At 44.0% G+C, this 24,466-nt stretch overlaps 1 protein-coding gene across 1 annotated transcript in view; it reads left to right on the top strand.

The window, feature by feature from the left end:
* Window positions 1-6: 6 nt before the first annotated feature.
* Window positions 7-24,466, top strand: part of LOC113480281 (deubiquitinase DESI2-like) — a 59,884-nt gene continuing 35,424 nt past the window's right edge. The window contains exons 1-2 of the mRNA XM_026848936.1: window positions 7-614; window positions 15,398-15,497. Coding sequence (XP_026704737.1) covers window positions 601-614; window positions 15,398-15,497 — 114 coding nt within the window. The 5' untranslated portion in view covers window positions 7-600. The remainder of the gene's footprint in view (window positions 615-15,397; window positions 15,498-24,466) is intronic.

Raw genomic sequence — 24,466 nt, 5'->3', positions numbered from 1 at the left:
CTCGGGCCGGGGGCTCTGCCCGCCCAGGGGACCCCGGCGCCCGGCTCCGGACCTGCTCCGTGCCTCGGGGCCCCGGTGTCTGGCGTGCTGCTGGCAGCCCTCTGCTGTGGCAGCACGCCGCTCCGCCGAGGACGCCGAGACATCCCCCCCACGCTACCACCCGCCTCTCTCACGGTGCCAGAAGAGGCTTATCTTTGGGCTCAGAGTCTGCTTGTCTTCTGTGGATCGGGATTTACAAGCTTGGACGGTGCCTGGTTACGGTGCTGTATGAGTCTACAGACCCCGAGGTGTGCTACAGAGTTCGAAAGAAACCTCGGATCTGTCGCGCTGTGGAGGGGTAAAATAAACCCTATACAACCAGCAAACCCAGCCTTCCTGCCTCCCTGCAACCAACTTTACACCCCCCAACCGCGAGAATTCCCTCCTTTCCTCCTCCCTCCACGCTCCTTCCTTCAGAGACTGTAGGATGAGGCATTTCCTTCTATCTGGCTCAGGGTAAGAGCATACCCTGGGGGAAGCAGGGCACATCTGGCTGGGACTGAAAGGTTTTAATCCAGCCTCTACTGCAATCAACAATGGCAAATGAACCAGTGATTCTGAATGTGTATGACATGGTGAGTATGAAACAGTACTGCTTTGGGAGGGGGGGCAGTGGGGCCGGGTGGGACTTTGTGCTTGGAAGAGGGTGTCTTATGAAGAGGAGCCAAGCACAGATGCCCAGAGAGGCTGATCCCCACCCCCAACCTCCTCGTCCAAGCAGATCATGTTCTGCCTGTCAGAGATGATGCTGACCCCGGCTTTTTTCTTTGAAACGTTTAGCATACTGGGCCAGATTACAGGTAAAACTCTGCCCGGTTTTCTGCAGGATCTTTCAGGAGCAGCACTGGGTGAGAGAAGGGCTCTTTAATTTCCAGTGTCCCAGTTAAAGAAGGAGATGTGACCACCTCTCTCTTTGTTGCAGATAATTGTCCTTTAATTTTGAGTCAGCAAGCACTGCCAGGCTGTGGGGAAGGGGCCAGGATTTCATCCAGGGAGGAGAAACAACTGTAGAGTTGCAGTAAGGACATCGTTTCTAGGCTAATAATCTGGATCAGTTCCTCATATGCATAAGACTGTAGTTAATAATTTTCTCTGAAGGTTAATTGCAACAATAGGAGTAAGAAATTATCTGAACTGATGAAGTTTCAGCCCAGGGAGGAGCAGAGGGACATGCTGCTTGCTGTGTTTCCTCAAAGTTCACAGTGTAGCAAGTGGCTTTCCTTGCCCTCCTCCTGTAAGGGGGAATGTGAGTGGAAATTATCTGTGCTAACATATCAGAAGATCCAAATCCTAGCCGTGGTGGAAGCCCCCAAGAGAAGAAGACTTGGACCAACCTGTTTGCTTTCTGCTCCAACAGAAGCATCTTCAGATGAGGAACGTTTTGGTGATGATGTAGTTCCCTCCCAGTTTTTGTTTATGAACCTATGATTAAAAAAGAAGTAGTTTTCAGATCTTCCAAAAATTTGGTGAATTTAGCTGGGGAAAATACAAGTTTATGAGGCCCAGCTGCAGACTGAGCTCTAAATATCTAGCTCCAGACCTTTAAGATCATGGTTTACATTTGTTTTTTTTCCATCAAGCAGTGACAACTTTCAACAGGAAGCCCACAGAATAGTGTGGGTTTTCCCTGTTGGGGGAATCCAGAGAATAGACACCAAAGAGATTAGGAGCGGGTTGCTGTAAATGTCAAACCTCTTCTTATTATGAAGATTAAGTGATCTTTTGTTGACTAAAAAAGCTGGGATTTTTTTCTGAGAGAAAAGGGAGTGGTAAGGGCTATTTAGGTAGGACTGTGTCTGTATTGATGGACAGTCTGAAAAGCACAACTACAGTGGCTTGAATCTGCCTCTTCTATAGAGCTATTATTGGTAAAATTGAGGAAGTTGGTGGAAAATCCTTCCCTAGACTTTGGTCCTGAGTGTTTAATGGTCATTTGCTTGGCAGCCTGAACCATGAACTCTCCCAAGCTGTTCTTCAACCAACAGGTCTGGTAGCCCAAGCAGGCGGTAGCTAGTGCTTGCTAACAAGGGACTGGCACTGCAAATGCAAATGCACACACAAGAGTTTCTCATTAATGCTTCGAGGAAGATGAAGGGGTTGTGTTGCCCATTTATTATATCCACTGCCTTTCTTGCAAATTTTTAAGTTTGTTCTGCAGCAGGCTGTGGTCTGAGCTTTCCTCTCTGCAGCCAACTATCTCTGTTGAACTATCCCAAATCAGTGGATATTTTGCTACTGAGCTGAAGAGATCCAAACAGTGGATGGACATGGTCTTTGCTTTTTTTGTGTGTGATTGACACCAAAGATGAAGTGCAAAGGAATTATGGGAGAAGGGGACTTGCTGTTCATGGTCACTGTGTTCTGAGATGGACACCCCGATACAACGAACTGAATTGAGGTCATCAGTTTAATTCAGACTGAGTGATTTTTGCTGCTTAGCAAGCCATGAAAACCTTCGTGTGTGAGTGCTAACTCCATGGGTTAACCACCTTCTACATAGAAACCGTTCTATTTTCATATAGCATCTGTTTGACTACCACTGAGTCACCTCTAGTTCAAGTCCTACATTATGATTATTGAGGCTATATGCTTTTCCATTGCTGCTATGATTTTAACACCATGGAGTTTGGAATGTAGCCATGCAAAATCTGCACTTTGTTACACTGTGGTAGGGAATTGCGGGGGAACTGGGAAATGAGCACATTTGCTTGAATGACTGTTGGAAAACTAGCCTGAATGAAAAAAAAAAAAAAAAAAAAAAAAAAAAAAAAAAAAAAAAAAAGACAGACAGCTGGGGATAACAATTAACTGGATGTAAAGCTCTGCTTTCTTGACGAGGAACATGACCCCTATATGGCATCTGGAAGCACTTAAGCTGCAGGAAAACTTGCCCCTGGGGCAGAAGTTCAATTATGGGCTTTGTGCACCTATGAAATACCCGCTCTGTGTCGTCTTGCATATTCGAAGATTATAGCCATTTATCCTTTTATCCATTGGATATGTAACAGGCTTATTTAGGAAAAAAGTCTTTCTATTTAATGAGTGCTTTCAACACATAGCTGAAGCAGGTAGATCTATTTGTAGACTTATTTTCTTCAAAAGAAAAGAATTGAGCAAAAATCTCTGGGTATTCCGAGTGTTCAGAATGTCATCATCAAAAGCAATTTCCATCTCCCCCAGCATGCAGGGTGATTATATCCTCTTTTATTTGTTGCAATTGTACACACCTGTACAATTGCAAAACAGTCAGGGCAGGAGAACTTTGCGGCTCAACCAGGACATTTTAAAGAGTGAAAATGCAGGGTATGAAACTCTGATTTAAGGTGTATGAACACTGAATAACAACATGGATCAGGGATTTGATCATGGATGAATCTCTTTCCCAATCTGAATCCAGCTTTTGCATGGACTTATTCTAAGCTAACAGCTGTTCATAGACCTGCGTGAAATAACTGGGTCTATAAAATCTATGACAGAGTTTGCTCTGATCAGTCAGTTATCACTTTGCTGTCAGAGGGATAAATCAAATTCCCCTTCATAACTTGTAGCTCTCTTCCCTCTTCTCTGCCTTAATAAGCTGTTTATCGTGGATCAGATCTTGCTTAGATCACAGGGTTGACTTTCTTCAGCCATAATATCATCCTGTTTCCTCATCACTTTAAATCTTTGTAGCTTAGTTCAGAATAGTTGACTTAATCATTGTACATTAATAAATGTTGCCTATTTAAATCAGACAGAAGAGTAACTGCAATTATTGCCTAAATTGAAATCTCTAACAAGCAAGCTAAACACATTCCACTAAAAATAGTTCACTTGGCAGAGATTCAAGTTGGGGGCTCTCATAATATTTTCAGCTTATTGCATAGCAAATTCATGCTATCGAATTAAAAGCAAAGATATTCATATCACTGCTGTCCCTCTTTTATTACAGATATGGTTGTCCTGAATTTCCACTGTCTTTGTAGCTGATAACATACAAACCCGTCATTTTGATCTTCTGGTATTTTTGCTTACTCCTTATGCTGAGGAAAAATGAGCCCCTGAGATGTGCTGCAGAGGAGAACGAGAGCCCTGGTCAGCAGGGAGGCAGGGAGCAATGATGTAGGGTCTGTTTGGAGAAGAGAGGTGAGTCTCTTTCTCAGCCTTGTCCCACTCTTATTCCGTTGATTCCACTGACATTACTGTCGCCATATCTGGAGTGAATGAGAGGGAAACAAGATTCAGCTTGCTGTAGCTGCACTAGCTCTGAGATTTTTCCCTGTGACTTCCAACTTCAGAGAGGCTGCCAAAATGTAATTATTTATAATAATCCTCCCATATTATTTCAGTTCTGTATATAATTTATATAATTTGCCAGCTAAATGGCTGAAGGCCAATGACTGATGGCAAAGGATGGCCCTGTAGGTGACTGATTGGGGTCTCTCTTGCTTCACTGATCAGTGGCTGATTCTGTCACTGATTTGATTTCTCCATCGCACCACTGAGTGGATCATCCAAGTGGCCCTGAGAGAAAACCAAGCACAATAGCATTCTTGTCTCCATGGCGGTGATGAAGGCCCCTGTTTTGTGTTTGTGACATTACAGCAAGCAGCCTGTGTTGAAGTAGGGGTGGAATTTTGGGCTGAGAATGTAAGAGCTTATAGTCACGCATGTAGTTTCTAAGAGTTCCAGGAACATGAATCACTCCTGATTTTTATTGGTGCGGTGGAACAGAGCATCCTGGGAGGCTGCATCTGCACAGAGGGCAGCATTTCTGGGGAGGGAGAGAAGGAGGAAGGTGGTGTTACAAACCATAAAGGTTTGTAATGAGTTTTTCTTCTCCATGGGAGAGAAGAAGTAGTTTCAGCTGTACCACCAGGAAACATTGACCATTCTCTTTGTAGCCAATCAGCTTGTGATCTCCCAGCAGAGGCTGATCACAGCCTGTGAGTGGCTTAGGTGAGTGAAGAGCTCTGATGAGGTTGTTTCCATCTGTCTCTACAAACGTCTGTCATCTTAGAGTTGCTTCTACGTGGAGTTGGGCTCAGGGACTGAGGGCTGGCAGGAGGGTGCTGGTCAAGAAGAAGCTGCAAGAAGTCATCTGGCTTTTCTGTCAGTCCCAGGAGGGAGGTGAGGTCAGTAGGATTTTTGGACAAGCAGTTGTGGTGTGGGACCTGTATGTGGGACTTTGCAGCAGTCTCTGGGATAGGGTAAAAGCTGGGTTTTGCTTATGTGCTCTGAGGAAAGGATTGAGAGAGTTTCTACATGAAGAGGACACATCAGCTATCTGTGAGGAAAGGCATAAGGCTAGAGGGTCTGTACAGCCACAGAATAAACGCATAAAACTTTAGCACTTTATGTCAGCTTTTCTGATACAAAATAGTTTTACAGAGCTGGAAGTTACTTTTTCTTTTACATTTTTCAGCTCTGTCATTTCCAGTATTTTGGTTTAACATCCATTGCTCATGTGTGATTCGGAGGTGATGGCCTGTTTGTACCATTGAAAACCCACACAGACTTACCGTCCTAGCACCCCTATTTTGGCTTCCTATGCAAGTGGAAAAGGGGGAATGAGACTCTCAGCCACTATAATTAAATGCTTTGGGACTGAAGGAATGGAGGTGCTTTGTACCTGTAGCTTCAGTACATAGAGAGCCTGTGAGTCTATTTTAGAAGCAGTAACAGGAGTGCAAGCAGAGCACTTAATTCTTTGAAGTGATTGTTTTAAGCACTGACTAGATCATGGAACACTTTATTGTCTCTCTGGAGGAAAGAATAAGTCTAGTTACTCAGAAAAATGTCAACATTTTTGTGATTACTGTTAGTAGAGGTCTCAGATGCTCTCAGCTGACTTAGAAGAGTGAGAAATCCTATTGCAGGTCGTGGTCCCATCTCTGCACTACTCATCAGTTGTTTATGAGCCGCTATGTGTGGAGAAGTGCAGCATCACCTGACTCTGATTGGTATTCCAGGCAGCCACATGGAAAGCCAGGGGACTTTTTTGTCAAGTAGGTTGATAGCTGCAGAGTTTCTTGCTGTGATGAGCTGGAGAGATGCTCTAAGTCAATAGAGTAACTTGTGGTCTTAAAAGATTAAGTGATGGAGAGACACTAGAATCTCTTCTTTCTTTTTCCTCCTTCATATGTTGGCCAAACTGAATGTATTTAACAAATGGAGAGCAAAATGTGAAATATTGCCTTTGGGAGACTTTAATTAAATTCTGACAACTCCTAATATATATATTTAAAGTTGTTCTGAAACAAACAAACAAAAAAACGCTTTTAAAAACACATTAAATGAAATGTTTTGACTCTTCCTTAAAATATTTGCCAATCATCTCTGGCCAAAGCTGAATCATTTCAGTTCTCCAAAACACACTGTTCGCTCAAAACTTTGCCGTGTTCTTGGAGGGTGTGGTAGGTGTATCATATTCTTATTTATTCTGTGGCCGTTCTCAAAGCTCTTAAGAATTCCCTCTTCCATGAATAAGCCCTGGCTAAGGAAGATCTGGAGTGTTTTATCTTCTTCACAGGCTCATTGTAGGGGTAAGGTCAAAGCTAAATCCTTAAATTCCTGAAGGAAAAGGGGAAGATTTTGGGTTTGGAATTTTACTTTATCACAGACTCTTCATTTATCCAAAGCCTTATTCATTCTTCAAACCATATCAAGTGCAGCGTACAGGATAACAGACTGGTGAGAGCAGGTGCCTGATGTCTAGTAATGGGTTCCCCACAGTGCTGTAACATGTCCTACATATGTGCTAAACTGTCTTTGTTTGTACGAGTAGTTGAACATAGTGCTAGTCACAAGCAGTAGTGTGAGGGATCAGATAGACCTCAGATGCTTTTTTTTTTTTTTGGTACCTTTCTGGAGCTTTTAGTTGGCCTTCTGTGATGGGTTGGTTTTTTTTTGTAGGACTGAGTTTAGACTGTTAAACTATGCTTATGATACATAATAGGTCCAGGGTTCATAATTATTCAGGTAGAGTAATAGTTCCACTGCAAAATCTGTATCAGTAATGTCATACTCTGATACTTGTTATTATGGGCCCAAAAACTCTCTAGGAAGACTCTTGGTTAGATGCCAGAGAGACCGGATAGATCACTGCTGTGAATGAGACAGGAGGCAGAGAAAGCTGCTCCCGCTGGATGTCAGGGCCATCCAGACTGCTTCACTTTCCTTGGATGCATTAGTTCCCAGTGCAAATGCTCTTGACTTTGTGGGGGAGAGGGGGAAGTGTTATGGCAAATCTGATGGCAGTACACTAGAGTTTTCAAATAAATCAGGCTGAGCATCCTGACAGTGTGTGCAAGTGAGGAAAACTAGGCTTTCTGCTTCTCTTTTCCTCCTAGACTGCATCAATTTAATTTGAGTGACAACAGGCTGACCCCAGGCAGGCCAGTCACAGAGTGGGATTGCTGCCCTGCCATGCTTGAACTTGGGAGCAGAGGGAAAAGGAAAGCAGTTTGGAGATGCAGAGCACTGTGTTGTAGTAAGTGCCTGGTTCAAGCCTGTGAGAAAATGATGAAATGCAACAAGATGCCCCTTCTGTCTTATATCTTTGGAGAGAGGAAATCAATGGGAGGAAGAAAAGATAAAAAAGCTAATACACTGAGCTGCAGCTGAGTCCATTCCTTCAAGAAGGAGGAATCCAAACATGGCATCTGGTCTAAACCAATTAAGAAGCCTGAAGAGTAAGTGGCATGGCCTGGGTTAATAAATCCAACGATGAAGTGTGCCCATTTATGCATAATAAATAGACTTTTGTTGTCTTAGCAACAGCCTGGAGATGTGTTATCCATCAGGGGAACAGTCTGTTTTGATGTTGTCAGGGTGACAAGCTGGCTACCTGTCCATGTTACTGCTGATCTTCTCCATCACTGCAGTTCTTTAGCTGTCTCCTCTATGCTCATACACGAGATGTTTTAAGAGCCATCTCTTGACTGTACACAGAGCATTGCTATCTCCAGCTACGGCATTCATCCCATCAGCAAACTCGTTGAACTCTTGCTCTGTTGCTCAGTGGACTGACTTGAACTGACTCATCCAGGGCAACATGGGAGTTCTCACTTCTGTTAGTCCTGTCTCCGCTAGGAACGCTGCTCCACAACATGCTCTCCTTTACATCAGCAAATATAAGAAACCCTTATGAGTAAGGACAACCTAGGAAAGCTAACACAGTGTACAAAGTGTGTGAACTCTGCTTATGGAGCAAAGCTTCATAGGTCCTGTCATTTGTGGAGTTCGCACATCAGTCAGTTCCTGCAGGTGACTATCTGACTTAGTGTCTCTAAAGTACTCATTTCAAGGCAGTTTGAACTCCTGAGGAGTCAGAAGTCTTATAGGCAGGATTTCAGGTGTAATTTCAGGGCCTCAAGGTAAGGTCAGCTCTAACCTAGAGATACAGAAAACTTTTGCTCCTACTAGAAGGTGTCCTTTAACCCCATCTACAGGCTAAGTCACAATCCCCTGGCCTGTCTGTGAGCAACTCAGAGAAACAATTGATTCCTCTTGAAACCATATGGAAGCTGGTTTCCAGTGAATTTTCTTTAGTGCTTTTTGGGGTTTCCCCAAATGGCAAGGCAGACTCCTTTTAGAACATGACACTTCTGTCAGCAAGATTTAGCCTCTGGCTCATCAGGCTGTCAAGGTTCCCAATGTCACTTGGCTATTCTTTAAAACAAACAAACAAAACCTTCTTAGTAATGATGAAAGCTGATGTGTTGACAGTACTGGAGACTGTCACTCTCCTACCAAATGAATTTATACTGGCAGTAGCAAAGCAGACCCTTCTGCCTTTTGCACCTCACCCCTGTTTGTAGGTTGATCTGCTCTAGTGTAATGGCTCACCTGGTCATCCAGCTTCCTACTGCGGCAGCCCACAGGGACCAGTCATACATGTGGTGGGAGCTTCTGCTGGGGACAGCTGAGCATTAGTGACAGAAAGAGCTACTAAGTTGGAACAGCTGTCAGAGCTGTTTCAAAGCGTGGTGATGGGTGGGTATATAGTTGTGCATTAGTGCAATGAAAATTTAAATGGGTGTCCTAGGGCTGAAAGCTACGTTAGTGACCTGGGGTTGCCCTTATTCTAATTTTCTGTTTGTTTCGGTCTCTCTTGTTCCTGTCATTGTGCCATGATGACATAGCTGAAGCTGGGTAGGGAGGCAGTGATCAATCAATACATAAAATCTATATTTCTGCTGGGGAAGAAAAGAAACAAAATTCACAAGTCTGATGATTCTTTCACTAGCAAATGGAATCAAACTGTTAGGAAAGAAAAAAATGTTTGATAATGTTCTAGGTAAACACTAGATGTCTTAAGTATGAAAGATCTAGAGGAGTGAAAGTAGACATCTCCTTACTTCAAAGCTTTATTTAATCAGCACATGAATCTGTGAGACTTCTCATCTCAGAGCAAAATATGAGGCTGTGTCCTAGGAGTGGAAGATTGTTTTAGTTGGTAACTTAGTTTTTCAGCAATGAATCTTAAGGTGTCTGGAAAAGCAATGATAAGGGAAGAAGAAATGCTGTGGGTTACAGATGATCTCTGATAGGTAGGAATGCTTATCTACAGAAGAAAGTGTCAGATGCTGGAAATGCTAAAAGCATTTCAGCCTGTTTAGTAAGTGCCTCCATCATATGGGTTAACATGTGGGTTGAATGCCGTGTGACTACTGATAGATCCATATCTCTGGGAGATGGAGTACCTGGCACAGCACAAGCTCTGTTGATAACGTGGTTTGCTGAACCTTCAACCATGGATTGTTACTGTGCTTTCCATGCAACCTTACTTAAACCCATAGGGAACTATCAACCCCTCTGCCGTTCTCATCGGTATCTTCTGCTGGTGATTGATTTATACTAGATACTGATGCAAGGGAAAAAAGCTTCCTAGATGCTGATTACTGCCTCAATCAGAGGTTTAGAGTGCATGAGGAGTGCAGGGTTGCCTTCTAGAGTGAGTTATAAGCTTTGCCATAGGTTAGCTTTCTCTAGGTACATTATGTTCTTTGAGACATTTGTTCTTGGCTCATCTGTGTGTCTTGCTCTGTTTGGGACTACTTGGAGCAGATGATTTTATAATTGCCCTGTATTTGTCATCTCCCCCAGCTCTGGGTTAGTCTGGTGCATGTGAGAAGTGACAGAAAGAGAGAACCAAGAGGTTAAGCATGGGACTAGTCATTACCTCTGTCCTTAACTTGCACTCTTTGGACAGTACTTGGGGCAAGTACATGAAAGAGGCAGACTGCTTCTAGTTGCTGAAGAAGAGGCCTAAGTTGTAGGTATTTCCAGGTATTTCTTATCACTTATCTAGAAAATGAAAGGCTTCATTCAGCTGCCTAGGCACAGACATCAAGGGCCACTTTAGGATATTCATCTGACCTCTGGCTCCCTCTCAGGAAAGGTCCAGGTCTCTTCCCTCATGGATCCTGTTCTGTAGCTATTAACTTTGCAGAGATGTCTTGAATATTTTAGGGCATTTGAGATGGCATGGCATGCCCAGAGGTTCTGACATGAGCGCTACTTGTGTGCTGGGGGAGGATCAGTAGTAGTTCTGCATTTGACTTCTATCATCTAGTGTGCTGATGCATCTGGAGTGACAGAGACCTGGTTAAAATCCCTGAGGGACTCAAACGCAACTGTCCCTTCATGCAGGTCTGCCATAGAAGCAGACAGCAGGAAACTCTGGATTTGGTTGTTCTGGGTCTCTTATGTCAAAACATTTAGGTTTTGTTTGAAATACTCAGGAGAAGAATTAATGTTTTCAGAGGATCCTAGCTGTTCCAGGAGGGTGTCCAGGCTAGAGTCAGACTATAGTCTATATAGACTATATTACAGTTGTTCTCTGGCCTTGTTCTTGTGTATTTTATATGAAAAGAATCTTTACTTTATATGAAAAAAAACGGCTTCACCATGAAGGATGGTGAAGGCCTGACTCCAGATACACTCACTATGAGAGGGTGACCAGGCTGCTTCCCTCTGAGGCAGGTGGAGAACCAAATCCCCTCTGCAGGCTGAGGTGGTTAGAAAGTTAGTCTGTACCCTCCTGGACGAGCATTTGGACTCCTGGTTATCAGGTACAAGCAGAAAGCACTTATGATTTGTTATGTTATGTTATGATTTGATGCCCTGGTAAGATCTCTTCTGCCTTTTCCTCCTTTATTGGCTACCTAACCTGGAGAGTCAGTTACTTGTGCAGCCTTTTTTCTGAGTCTGTGCCAGCACTAAGAATACACAGGCTAGTACATCTTTAGAGTACCTCTGTGATGGAGGTATTGTGGAAAGGTGTGAAGGCAGTGCTGGAGGTTTCCAAATCTGTGGAGGCCAGAGCTAAATATGCAAAAATGCATGTCCAGAGCTGAAATACACCCACCATCTGTCTCCAGTTCCAACAGTCATTGTTCTTGATTGCAGTGCCATTTGTTGTGCCCTTGTTCGATCTAATTTTTATGGCTGCTTGTTATCCAAGACAGCTGGCTATCTTCTCTTTGGCAGTTCTTTGGGATGTGGCGTAGACCTCTTATTTTCTGCTGCTAGAGCACTGTGCCTTGTGTGCGTGCAACTGTGAGACTATTGGGGACCAGTGCATAAAGGAATGTGTTGTACTGAACTGAAACAGAACAGATTCATGCCAGTGTAAGCCAAGAAGAAACAAGAGCAAACTAAATGAGTCCATTTTGAGCTCAGGTGTTCTTGGGAACAGAAGAAAGAAAGTATTACAAATCCTTTTTTTTCCTATAGGTCTCATAATATAAGCAAAAGAACTGTGACTTCTGCTGAGCAAAAGACTCTGGAAGATTAAACAAGTGCAACCCACATGGATCCATGAAAATTTCAGTTGTTTTTATTGTCCAGGCCAAATTCTTTCTCCTCCTTGGGCAGAGTGCTGCCATCAGGAGATGCTTTGCATCACGGTACCCAGAGGCCTTGAAAAAGCCAGACCAGCAGGCAGGACCTTGGGGGGCAAGAGAGGACAGAAGGACGTTCGTCCCAGCATCCTGTTAATTGGATTGGTCATACATTCCCCTGACCGCTGAGCATACTCTTCTATCCCTTGCATTCAGACAGAGCTAATGGGAGGGAACAATTCATCCAAGAGCTGCACCAGGAGGCAAGAGACTGAATGGGGAGGGAGGTTCCACATACTTTTCTCTTTCACAGCATTCAACCCCACAGGATCAACCAGAACTTGAACTTTTTCAGCACTGTTTAAAACACCCTCTGATTCTAAGAGAAAGGCAAGGAAGCAGGAAGCAAGATGAAGTAAAAGTGACATCCTATCTTCCAAATCCATCTCTGCAGTAAAGTTAGGCTAGCAGGCTCACAGGTCCATCTGTGGCTTTTTAAGTGCTGTTTGTAATATGGCACGTTATTGAAATGCTTCAAGGATTCCCTTTGTAATGTGTAATTACTCTGAGATACGCAGTTCAGTGCCTATTGCAGCTGCTGTTTGTGATAATCTTGATACAGTTAAAGCTGTTGTTAGATCAAACAAATTTATGCAGAAGGAGATTTTAATGTAAAAAACCAATTTAATAGTCTCCAACACACCAGGTGCTTAAAAATCCTGTACTTGGTACCTCTGAACTTGAATTCTACTTCTCATACCTACAGGACTTTGAAGCATGTTTCCAGCTGTCTGTTACCTCTCCTGAGGTCTCAGAGGTGTCTCATTAAAGCTGATGTTAAAGCCTATTAAATACATGAATGTAGCTTCTAATGATGCATCTCATTTTAGGTGAATTGTCACCAGGAATTGGCAGGGATCATTGCTGCTCTGGTCCTCCAGTGGCTAGGATAGTGAAAGCCACCTGGGGAAATGCAGGATAATACCTTCTGTGCTGGGAGATGAAAGGCAAAGTGTCTCAAAGGCTGCTGAGTTCCAGGGGCACACCAACCTTGTCACCTTCTCACCCTACCAGCTCCCCTCCCTCCTGCAAAGTGCAGCCTCAGCTCCCAGAGCTTGCAGATGGGAGGCATCTGTCCTTAGGCTCTCAGCGTCTCCAGCCAGTTAATTATTAATCATCACAATATCCCTTATGTCAAGCATCTGAACTGCCCATGAAGCATGGAGAACTGTTTTGTCAGTTGAGTCAGAAAGGTTTTAGTGCCCTGCCACTCATTGTCTGTAAAATAGTTGTTCTGTCAAAGAACTTAAGCACCCAGGAGTGGTAGTTACCTCATCTGAGCCCCACACAGATGACCTGGAGCTAGCAGGGGCAATAAACGTGTGAAGTGGGAAACCAGAAGACAAAGTTAATCTTGTATCATGGGTCCTGCAGCAGAACTGGTGCTGTACCATTGGACCTGTTTAGAACTGTAATGCTGCTGCAGTATCAGTATATTGCCTGTTATGAGCACCTACTAGGAAAAGCACCTGAGTACTTAGCTCTCTTCAGAGATACCTTGGTGGGCCCTTAAGTCCTGAGGAGCACAACTATTTTCCTGTGACTGTTGGCTGGCTGGCTGTTGTGCCTCTCTTTGGGATGCTGCTGTTTACCACTGCTCTAGAAACAGTGAGACATCCGAGCTCATGTGGGGCTCTAGGACTTGCCTGCTCTCTCTATCCAGTTTGTATGCTACTCTAAAAGAGAGAGACTGAGCAGAGACAGACCAGAAGGTAGGCAAGAAACAAGAAGATCATTCAGCTTGTATCAAGGCACTTACTGTTTTGAGTATTCAGACATGAGAACCTGAGCCCTGGCTCTTTCTAGCTGGGACTATTTTAGTGGAAATGGAATGGCACTGGCACTTTATTTCTGGTTTAGTTTTGATAACATACATTGAAGCACATCTGAAAACAAAACAAAATCCTGGCTACTTTCCACTCTGTAGGGCAGTTTTTACAAGGAATATAGCTGTTTCCTTCTGCTTACCCACAGAAGAAGCATTTTAAATAATGTCATACTCTCAGGATCACCCAAACAAAAAGTTAGGTCCTGAGGTCTCTCTTAGCAATGTGGCACAAGATGCGTTCACTAAACTATCTCTCAAACCCTGCAGCTGGCACTTGGCACTGTGATAGCTCTCACTCAAGACTGTCAGCCTCATGTGCACTTTGTAAAAGTTTTCTGGAGTACTCCGAAGGCTCTCGCCATTAAAAGCATGTTTCTAATAAGTTGCTGAATTGGACAGCTGGAGGCAATATTAAGTTTTTCTGCCACCATTTAAAATCCTGTTTTGGGAAGTCTTGGGTGATGCACGTAAATGAACTCATTAAAATAGGATCATTCACATGACTTAAACTGTGCTCTTTACACGATTAGGTCCTCAGGTGTTTCTGTGTTCTCTTCCACCCTTCCTTCTATCCTAGGAAGCCTTCATGCAAAGAAATTATGGTGGATCTGTCAGGATACTTTTTTGTCTCGGTAAACTGATGATCGTCACTAATTAGCACAGCTAGGGTCAAGCTCACTCATTTCATTCTCTACTAAGATACCTTGGTTGTAGGAGATGAACTCTTATTTACATGTAATAATAGATAGAGATGGTTTCTTCCTCCTTTCAGTTCAAACATAACATTGTGCTCAATGACACCACAATGTTTTGTGAAAAGTACAAGTGCTTTGAACATGTGGGAATCAAAAAGCTCTAAACAGATTGTGTAATGCTGCCAACAAAGCATGTCCTTGGACCCTAGCCAAGAACAACCAAACCTTCATTTTGAGTAAAGCACTGGATGTTGAGAAAAAGAAGTACCAACGCTTTAGTCCTAGTTTCCACCTCAACTGCAGTTCTAGTGAGTCACTTCAATCTCTGCCTTGGGTTGTCTCACCTGTATGAAGGGAAAGAGTACTCTTGTTGGGATGGGAGGAGGTGTTTGGGGAATGCTTGGGAGGTTAAAACCCCACCCGCTTTTTGTCAACTGAGATGTAGCTGCCTGGGTTGATGTGACTCCCATAGGAATGGGAGGCAGCGTCAGGGTTTCTGGGTGGTGGGCTGAGGGGCAGCAGCCCTGCGTCCTGCTGGCAGCTCCCTCCTGACCTGTGCCCAGGTGAGCACGTGCCCTGTTGCGGCTGCACCCCTGCTGCCTCGGCGGCTGTCCCTGGCCCTCCTGTCAGGCAGGAGGTGGTGGTCCCCCTTCCCTTCCACACCGGAGCCTGCATGGGGAGGTTCTGCAAGCAGTCACCCCTGACACCTGCTCCCGGCCTTGGCTTTTACTGCGCTTTAACTGCATATAGCAGATGAAGTATTTAGAGGCAGCTGCTATTTCTGTCATTAGCACCCAGACTTCCTAGGAGAAAACTGCTGGCTTTGTGACAGCTGAAATCTGATTCCAGTGAAGCTTTTTACTTCAGCATGTACAAAAGCAAGGGAAGAGTGAGGTAAAGGGGAGGGAAAGACAGCACTCAATTTGCAATTCATTTAATTCTGTCAGGAAAGCCCAAGCAACTCGAGATGATGGCGTGCAAATTGCAGACATGCATGTTGCAGCACGGTGGATGTTCTTCAAAGGATTGAGGATGAAGAAACAGTGGGTAAGGAAACAACACAGCACAAGGGGGCTGTGGCGCTTTGCTTCTTGCCAGGATACATTAGCTCCTGCTGAGCAGTTCTGTGCCCTGGAGCCTGCTGATGGCACTTGCCAGTTCAAAGCAAATGTGAGCATGTCCGTGTTGTGCTGCCGTTGCAGGCGCTGGAACAGGAGGATATCCAAAAGACCTGCTTAGCCTTCTCCACTCCAGAGCATGATCATTTCTCAGTCTTCTCTAGTGTAATTCCCGGTATTTCTCTGGAGAAGGAAAAGGCTGTTATTCCCACTCTGCAGCTGAGTTGCTGGCGTGCAGAAAGGCTGACTTGTCTGAATCTAGGACGAGAGGCAATGGAATGAAGCTGCATCAGCAAAGCTCAGATTGGACATTAGGAAAAGGTTCTCCACTGAGAACCACTGGTTGATCACTGGAGGAGGCTCCCCAGGGAGGTGGTCATGGCACCAGGCCTGTCAGAGTTCAAGGAGCATCTGGACAACACTCTTGGTCATTATGGTTTAGTTTTAGGTACTGCTGTGGGGAGCACGGACTTGAATTTGATCTTTATGGGTCCCTTCCAACTTGAGATACTCTAGGATTAGGTGCTTTGTTGCTGTACTATCTCTTGGGTTTTGATGTGGAATTATGTTTGTGAGACTGTTTTTCCTATTCTCTAGCCTCGGCTGCTGAATATTTTCTGATTTCATTTTAAGGACTGTGATAGATGTTTTGAAGTAAAGCATTTTATTGAGGCTTTCCAGTTTACCTGTGCTCCCCTCTGGAGTTCAGATAGCTTCCAGCACTGGAGGGAACTGCAGGTCAGAAGCACAATTCCAGTGCTCAGTCTTCTTAAAATGAAAGTGCAGGCTTTCTGTTGCTATTATGATTTACAATTTGAAAGAAAACTCCTAGGATTTCATGTCATACTGTGATGCCAACAGGATCAGAGATGGTTCTTCCCAAACCAATTAATTTACAGAGCAGCTCTGGTAATATAGTTCAAGAGACTTTTTGAAAAGATGTCATTTAGTAAACAGGGGTGAATGAGCTGGAGCATGAAAGATTAATGCCCCCCTTGTTTCCCATGACTCTGTACAAGCCTTGGACTGAGATAGGAAGAGGTAAGAAGAAACAATCAGTCCTAGTTCTGCCCAGTGACTTAATAACAGGATTGCATACGCATTAATCTACCAAAATTTATCCTCTACTTTAGAAATAAAAATGATTGCTCTGGCCCAGCCTGAAGTCTTTATCCTGGCCAGGTCACACAGGTTATCATTGAATTAGATGGCCAATAGATTTGAAAATCTTGTGTTTTACTTGGGGCTTGTCAAAATAAAATGCTACCTAGGATTTGGGGGGGAAAGGAACACAGTTACATTACAGGCTAGGGTTACAGGAGGTGATGTGGTTAAACACTGCATGCACATATGTGCTCTGGGGACAGCTTGACAGACTGTAGGCTTTTGGAAAGAACTAGTATAGCAAAGGAGGGGGGAAAAAAAAGCATCTGTCAGTAAATAGATGGATAAAGATGCTCTGTGCTGCTTTTAAGAAGCAGCAATCATCTTTATAACTTTGACAGGTGGCAATGGGGCAGGAGGGGAGGAAGAGTTTCAGAGAATTGTGTGGGTGGTGAAGAAATTAATCCTAATGAATTGGAAGAGCAAATCCACAGTGGGCAAAAAGCTTTGGATTTCTGCCCTGCTGGATATGGATAAATGCAAGAGAATCCCTTTTGCATGCAAGAGCTAATTGGGCAATTACAATGTAATCTCAAAACCTTTGCTTAAACTGTATCCTGGCTACCAAAGCATGAGGCAGATTCGCCAGTGGTTCGTAAGACTTGCCCAGAGTCATTCAGATGGGTGTTTGAAATAGCTGCCCTCTATCATTCCCTTTCTTCTGGGAAATAAAACCTCTCTGTTACTTTTTTTTTATCACTGTGCTACAATGGGAGAACTCACTTCTGAGGCTCCTTTTGATGTTTTCATTCTTCTTCACACAGAAGAACACATGAACATAAGAATGGCCAAACTGGCTCAGACCAAGGGTCCATCTAGTCCAATGCTGTTCTTTTTAACTCAGTGCCTGCTTGTGGCCACTGCTGGAGACAGCAGCACAAGTATATATGACCTTTCCTTCTAATATTTTCACAGCTTCCAGACATTTTCAGCTCTGCGGCTTCTCTGAGCTTGACCTCGGTCTCTTTACTCATTCTTGATGGCTCTTTCTTCCATTCAGTTCTCCTGAACAAATCTAACCTTTTGTGTCAACATGCCTTGCCAGGGAGTTTGCAGGTCTATTACATAGTGGTGAAAAGCCAAGGTGTTTTGTTTTTGTTTTTTTTTAATAATGGATTCCTTTTTATAGGTTTTATATCATAGAATGGTTTGGGCTGGAAGGGACCTTAGAGATCATCCAGTTCCAACCCCCCTGCCATGGGCAGGGACACCTTCCACTAGCCCAGGTTGCTCAAAGCCCCATCCAACCTGGCCTTGAGCACTGCCAGGGAGGGGGCAGCCACAGCTTCTCTGGGCAGCCTGTGCCAGTGTCTTGACACCCTCACAGTAAAGAATTTCTTCCTTGTATCTAATCTAAAACTACCCTCTTTCAGTTTAAAGCCATCACCCCTCTTCCTATCCCTACACACCCTGATTAGTAGTCCCTCCCCAGCTTTCCTGTAGCTCCCTTTAAGTACTGGAAGGTCTCCCCAGAGCCTTCTCCAGCTGAACACCCCCAACTCTCTCAGCCTGTCCTCATGGGGGAGGTGCTCCAGCCCCTGATCATCTTTGTGGCCTCCTCTGGACCCGCTCGAGCAGGTCCACATCCTCCTTATCTCAGGGGCTCCAGAGCTGGACACAGCACTGCAGGGGGGGTCTCAACGAGAATGGAGTAGAGGGGAAGAATCCTCTCCCTCGACCTGCTGGCCACACTTCTCCTGATGCAGCCCAGGACATGGTTGGCTTTCTGGTCTGTGAGCGCACATTGCTGGCTCATAGTTTTCCATCCACTAATACCCTCTAAGTCCTTCTCCTCAGGGCTGCTCTCAATCCACTCATCGCCCAGCCTGTATTTGTATTTGTGCTTGGCATTGCCCCAACCCATGTGCAGGACCTTACATTTGGCCTTGTTGAACTTCATGCACAAGCCCACCTCTCCAGCCTGTCCAGGTCTCTCTGGATGGCACATCCCTTCCCTCCAGCATGTCGACCGCACCACACAGCTTTGTGTCATCAGCAAACCTGCTGAGGGTGCACTCGATCCCACCGTCTGTGTCACCAGCAAAGATGTTAAACAGCACCAGTCCCAACACCAACCCCCGAGGAATGCCACTTGTCACTGCTCTCCACTCGGACATCGAGCTCTTGACTATAACTCTTGGAGTGCGACCATCCAGCCCATTCCTTATCCACTGAGTGGTCCATCCATCAAACCCATGTCTCTCCAATTTAGAGACAAGGATGTTGTGCAGGACAGTGTCAAAATTATTTGCACAAGTCCAGATAGATGATGTCAGTTGCTCTTCTCTTATCCACCAGTGCCGTAACCCCATTGTAGAAGGTCACCAGATGCAGGCATGATTTGTCTTTAGTGAAGCCATGTTAGGTATCACCAATAATCCCCTGATTTTCCATGTGCCCTAGCATAGTTTCTAGAAGCATCCATTCCATGATCTTGCTGGGCACAGAGGTGAGACTGACTGGCCTGTAGTTCCCTTGGCTTTCTTTTTTTCCCTTTTAAAAATCAGGGTTATATTTCACCTTTTCCAGTCAGTGGGAACTTCAGTTAACTGCTGTGACTTCTCAAAATGATGGATAGTGGCTTAGCAACTTCATCTGCTAGTTCCCTCAGGACCTGCAGATGCATCTCAACAGGTCCCATGGACTTGTGCACCTTCAGGTTCCTTAGATGGAGACTTGCAATTCTCTGACTGTCATGTGGACCTATGTTTGAATATTAGCATTACAGCTGCTACCTTTTGGTGCTCAGATCCCAGAGACATTTTACATGAGAAGCTGCTCACAATCATTAGTAATTCAGCTATTCTGTCCCTGTGGTTCCTCTGTTACTCTTGGGCAAGTGGTGTTCTGCTCCTGGGATCCTCCAGGGCTAATTCTGTCTGTATCGTACAGTCATCCATGTCAACTTTAAACAGAGACTCTTCCTATTTCTTTACTCTTCCGACTCCATTTACAAAAATAAAAGTGGGAGGTTCAGGCATGGTAATCTCACCACTTTTATTTTGGTAGAAACAAGAAAGCTTTGATGCAAAGATTTAATTTATTGTCTCTGCAACAGCAGTGTCAGGTCTGAGTTATCCTTTTACGGCTTTGCTATCATTTGGCCCTACAGACTTTTCTTTTATGAATGTTGGAGAAAGGATTGAAGAAATAACTAAATGTTACTGGAGAGTCTATCCTTATCTTTTTGGGGTCTATCTAGAAGCTAAAAGTGACAATGTTTTCATCTGGTTTTGAAAGCACAGGGTCCTGAGACAATCTGGATGAGGAATGATCAGTAAGAGAGCTCCCTCTCTGCAGTGCTCTCTGCTGGATACCTGGGGGTTTTCCCACCCCTAATTTGTGGGTTCATGTTGTCTAAATCTTTTATGCGACTGCACTTGAACTAAGGTTTGGGTGCTATGATGCCAAGCAGTTCCACACTCCAAAGAAACGAAGCATCTGGCTGCTTCCAAAAGCTTGGGTATTCTTAAGGCTTTAAAACTCAAGACTGATTCCCGTTCACTTCAACCATCTTCCAAAGGCTCACTTGCGACATGAAGCATGCTATTCTCCATACCATCTCTCTGCTGAACCTACCTGGTATTCTTCCTCTTGGAGGGAGTGCTTTTCTTTAGAAAGGCACCAACACAGCAGTTCAGAATCAGGCTGGTCTTGCTCACATCCATTCTGTATTGGCATCTGATCAGATGAAAAAGAGCCTGTGCCTTGCTAGGACTGAATTGGAAGGGAAAGCAAAGAAGGTATGTGCAAGCACAGGTGCACAAACCCCAATGGTATTAGTGTTCAAGTGGGGTAGAAACCATGGCTACACTATTACGCAAAATAGAAATGAAGCTCATGTCACAGTGTGTGGTCTTTTTTTTTTTTTTTTTATAAAGAGAGAGCAAAAAGGTGCATTGATGGCCAGTATCTATCCAGTACTGTTTTCATGACTGGTTACCTGGAAGTTGCTGCTGTTGAAGGGTAGCAAACCAAGCTGTGTATTTCCTCTCACTGTTCACAATGTACAAATGCACCTTGAAGGATAAAGTAAGCTGGGAGAGAGGTAAATTTGCATCTTCTGTAATTTAATTGCTGAAGGAGGCTGTACTCTGAACAGGTAACTATTGCCACAGAAAGCATAGGCATTTCTCGGGATTCAGCAGCACTCCTGTGCAAAGTGACCATGTTCTGGAAGAGGATGGTTAGGAGAAACTTGTTCCCGTAAGGAGACTTGCCAAGGACAAATTTATACTGCTGCACCTTTGGTGCAATGCTGGTCCTGTTTCTAGCCTTGCTGACTAAAATGGCATGTGTGAAAGAAGCTGATTGTCAATCTATCCATGGTTGGCTTTGTACATGCTCTTGGGCATGTTTGCTTACTGCTAGCAGGACACCTTATGTAAACCTGAGAGTTAAAACGTTGTTGTTCTCCAAGACTTCATTGTATACGTACAGACTGTATTTATGTTTGCACATGTGGTGCATGAGCAAATATATCCTATTTGCTTGTGCAAATTTTATCTGTGTTCTCCTGTGGAATGAGGTAATAACGCTCTCCTCCTTACAGCATGCTGATGTTTGCCTTGTCCTGCTGTTAATGAATTATTTGTGATACCAACTATAAGCCCCAGCCATCAACTAGGATTCCGCCATATTTCATGAAGACACTGTATAAACAGAAACAAGGGAGAGAGTTCTGGCTCCAAATTGGTAACAAGCTACTTTTCATCTAGATCTGATAGGATGCATGCAAACAGCGATTGGTTTATTAACTCCATCTGGCAACCCTAACCCCTTCCAAGATGAGATCTCCCACTGATGCAAACATTCCTTTTGTCATAATACCCAGTCAAATACAACTTTGTTCCCTCTATGAAATTTTATACTGCCTTTTTTTTTTTTTTTTTTTTTTTAATTCCTTTTTGGTCTCTTCCAGTAAGAGAGGCTGAGCAAGATTTTTGAGGTGTTAAAGGGAAGCACAGTAAACTGAATTATATAAATGCTACCAAACTCATACTTCATAGAGCAAACAAAAGTTTCACATAAGATGAAATATATCAGGCTGGTCTGCTGATCTTGTTTGTTTGATAAATCTGTTTACCTCTTGCATGCATCCATCTAACTCAGAAGGCAGCAGATATATGGAGTGGGAACTGAATAGTCTCAGACCTATCCATTCATCACTTGCATGATGCATCACTTACATGACTTTCCTTGCTGGAATGTCCAGATACTTCCCTGTTATGAAGGAACGCAAAGCTTTCTTTTCTCTTGGTCTGCAGGATAATTAGCTTAATTTATAGGTTTATGACCATTTGTATTCCTTAGCTTGCATGAGTGAATTTAAAGAAAAACAACCCAGGAGAACTGAGAACCACATCTGTCGTACAATATCCTTCATCTCTTGTGGGAGTTGTGTCCATATTTAAGCTGAGGCTGATTGTATGGAGTTCTGCTCTTGTTCTCCTGCCCTATGGATCACTCTGGAAAGAGTGTGGTGATTTTTTAAAATCTCTGATTCTCTGGAAAGCATTTTTCTTTGTGAATATGGAATATGACTTATGTGTGTAGTGTCATATTCAAAGCACTGCCTCTTATTTTTGTACTAATCAAAATGGGGGTGTGCTCGGAGTGTGCTTCTTCACTCCTAGAAATGAGTTACAATCTGCTTTTGAGAAAGGTGGTGGGCCATTGTCAGCTAGGGCTGAATAAAGCCTTGTTTTCCTACAGTAGATATCTGGGCATATAGCAGGTTCTTAAAAGGGCCAGACTAGGGGGTTAGTTTAATCTGAGAGCAGATGTCTTTGATATTAGATGATGTTGTGAACTAGATGAGACATTTACAGTGCTTACCTCTTTCCCCTACATTAGCCTGGCCACAGTTCAGATTAGATGTCTACTCTGCATGCAGGAGAATTTTTTGGCAGGTGTTCGAGGGATCTGGCAGACAATACCATTTGCATGCCATGGTACAAATATACAGTCATTTCTCTTTTCACTAAAATAAATGGGAGCCAAGATGTAGTTGCAGTATCTAATGTGGGTTTTTTTACAGAAATAAATACAAATGGAGAGGAGAAAAAGGAATAAATATTTTCAGTGCAACCTGCTACATAAGGCAAATTCTTGATCTTTCTGATGTAATTTCCTTATCTTCACTCTTCTCCTTCAATCCCTGATCTCACTGTATGCCTTACATTGCAGATGTGGAGATACTGTAAGATGCATGTCCATGAAGAAACCAGGGTCATTTCAGGTCTGTTCCTAGATGTATGCAACACCCAGCGGACTTGTGCAGAAGATTTGCTTTAGCACAAGTTTAAAAATTATTACTTGCCCAGCAGAATGGAAATATTTAGGGCAGCCAAAATGCTATCAAACATTGGTCCCATACATGCTGTTTTGTTTAGGAGGTGGGGGCAAGGAGAAGAAAGAAAAGATAATTTAGTGTTTTCTAAAGAAGCAGTACTGGTGTGTTTGTGTGACTCTGGGGAGAAGCAAGCACAGAGGCTGTCCCTTTGAAGGGACAAACACCCACATTTTAATGTGAAATGGTTTTCACCCAGAACAGTATCTTTGTAGTACTAGATGCTGATGATTTGTTGCCAGGCACTGCTGCTAACCATCATCTCTGTCTTTCAGCAATGGATGGCTATTAAATGGTCATGCAGGGTTGCATGTCTGGTGCTGCCCATTAAATACAGTGGGAATTCTTGGAAAAAAAAATAATTCCCCATAGCCCCCAGATAAACCAGAGCAGAGCACATTACATTAGCTTTTTAATTTTTTTTCCCAGCCGTCATGGCATGCTGCACACATTAATCATTGTGTTGCATCTTCATATGGGGGTCAAAAGTATCTTAAAGCAGTTTGTCAGCATTTCAAGAGCTAAATGCCAAAAATCAGAAATGATTACTCATTTCCAAAACTATTAGTGGTTAGTATCTTTGGTTATTTTAAACAGTGCTAAAATCACTGGCATAGAAGTCCTTGGGTCAGGGGTTATAAACGAGTTTCTATCTGAACTTCCATTGATCACTGTTTTTGTGTAAGTGTTGTGCTTTGTGGAAGATAATTATCCCAATAACCCGATTTGCCATTTGGCTATGTGATACAGCTACCCCTTCTTGAGGCAGTTCCCTTCTCAACAAAATGTTCCTTGCTGTACTCTTTTTTTTTTTTCCCCCCCCCCCCCTTTCCCCCGCTGGAGAACAGGCAGCACTGTGAGAGAGTTGCAGTTGCTGTGGAGTGGGTTGGGTGGCGAGGGGAACCTGGCTGGCAGTAGCCTGAGGCTATCATAAAAGAAACTGAAACAGGAGTGTTAATGCTTTGGCTGAGTTATGGAGAAATGGTTTTACTGTTCGAAAGGAAACTGTGAGAGTAATACGTCTGGGAGGGTCTGGGGGCACGCTGCACCCCTTTGGGGGCTTGGGAGCAAGTGCGGGCTGGCAGGACGCTTGAGGGCACTGCGGGGGGTATGCAGAGAGATGCAGAACTGCAGATAATTTTGTCTGCGTGCAGGTCTCCAGTCCAACCCCACTGAGTGCTGGCCGCATTGGGCTGCTCGGTGCATGACCTGTCAAGGCCTGAGTATCTCCAAGGATGGAGATCCCACAACCTCTCTGTCCTTGTTCCAGTGTCTGACCACCCTGATGGTGAAAAAAGTTTCTCCTAATGCCCCGTGTCCTCGCTTGTGACCATTATCTCTTGTCCTGTGCACGAGCAGCCTGGCTCTGTCTTCTCTGCACC

This window comes from Athene cunicularia, assembly GCF_003259725.1.
Source record: "Athene cunicularia isolate RWA chromosome 5 unlocalized genomic scaffold, athCun1 chr5_part1, whole genome shotgun sequence".
NCBI lineage: Eukaryota > Metazoa > Chordata > Aves > Strigiformes > Strigidae > Athene > Athene cunicularia.
Note: the sequence above shows the minus strand (reverse complement) of the source record. Positions and strands in the feature narration are given on the sequence as shown.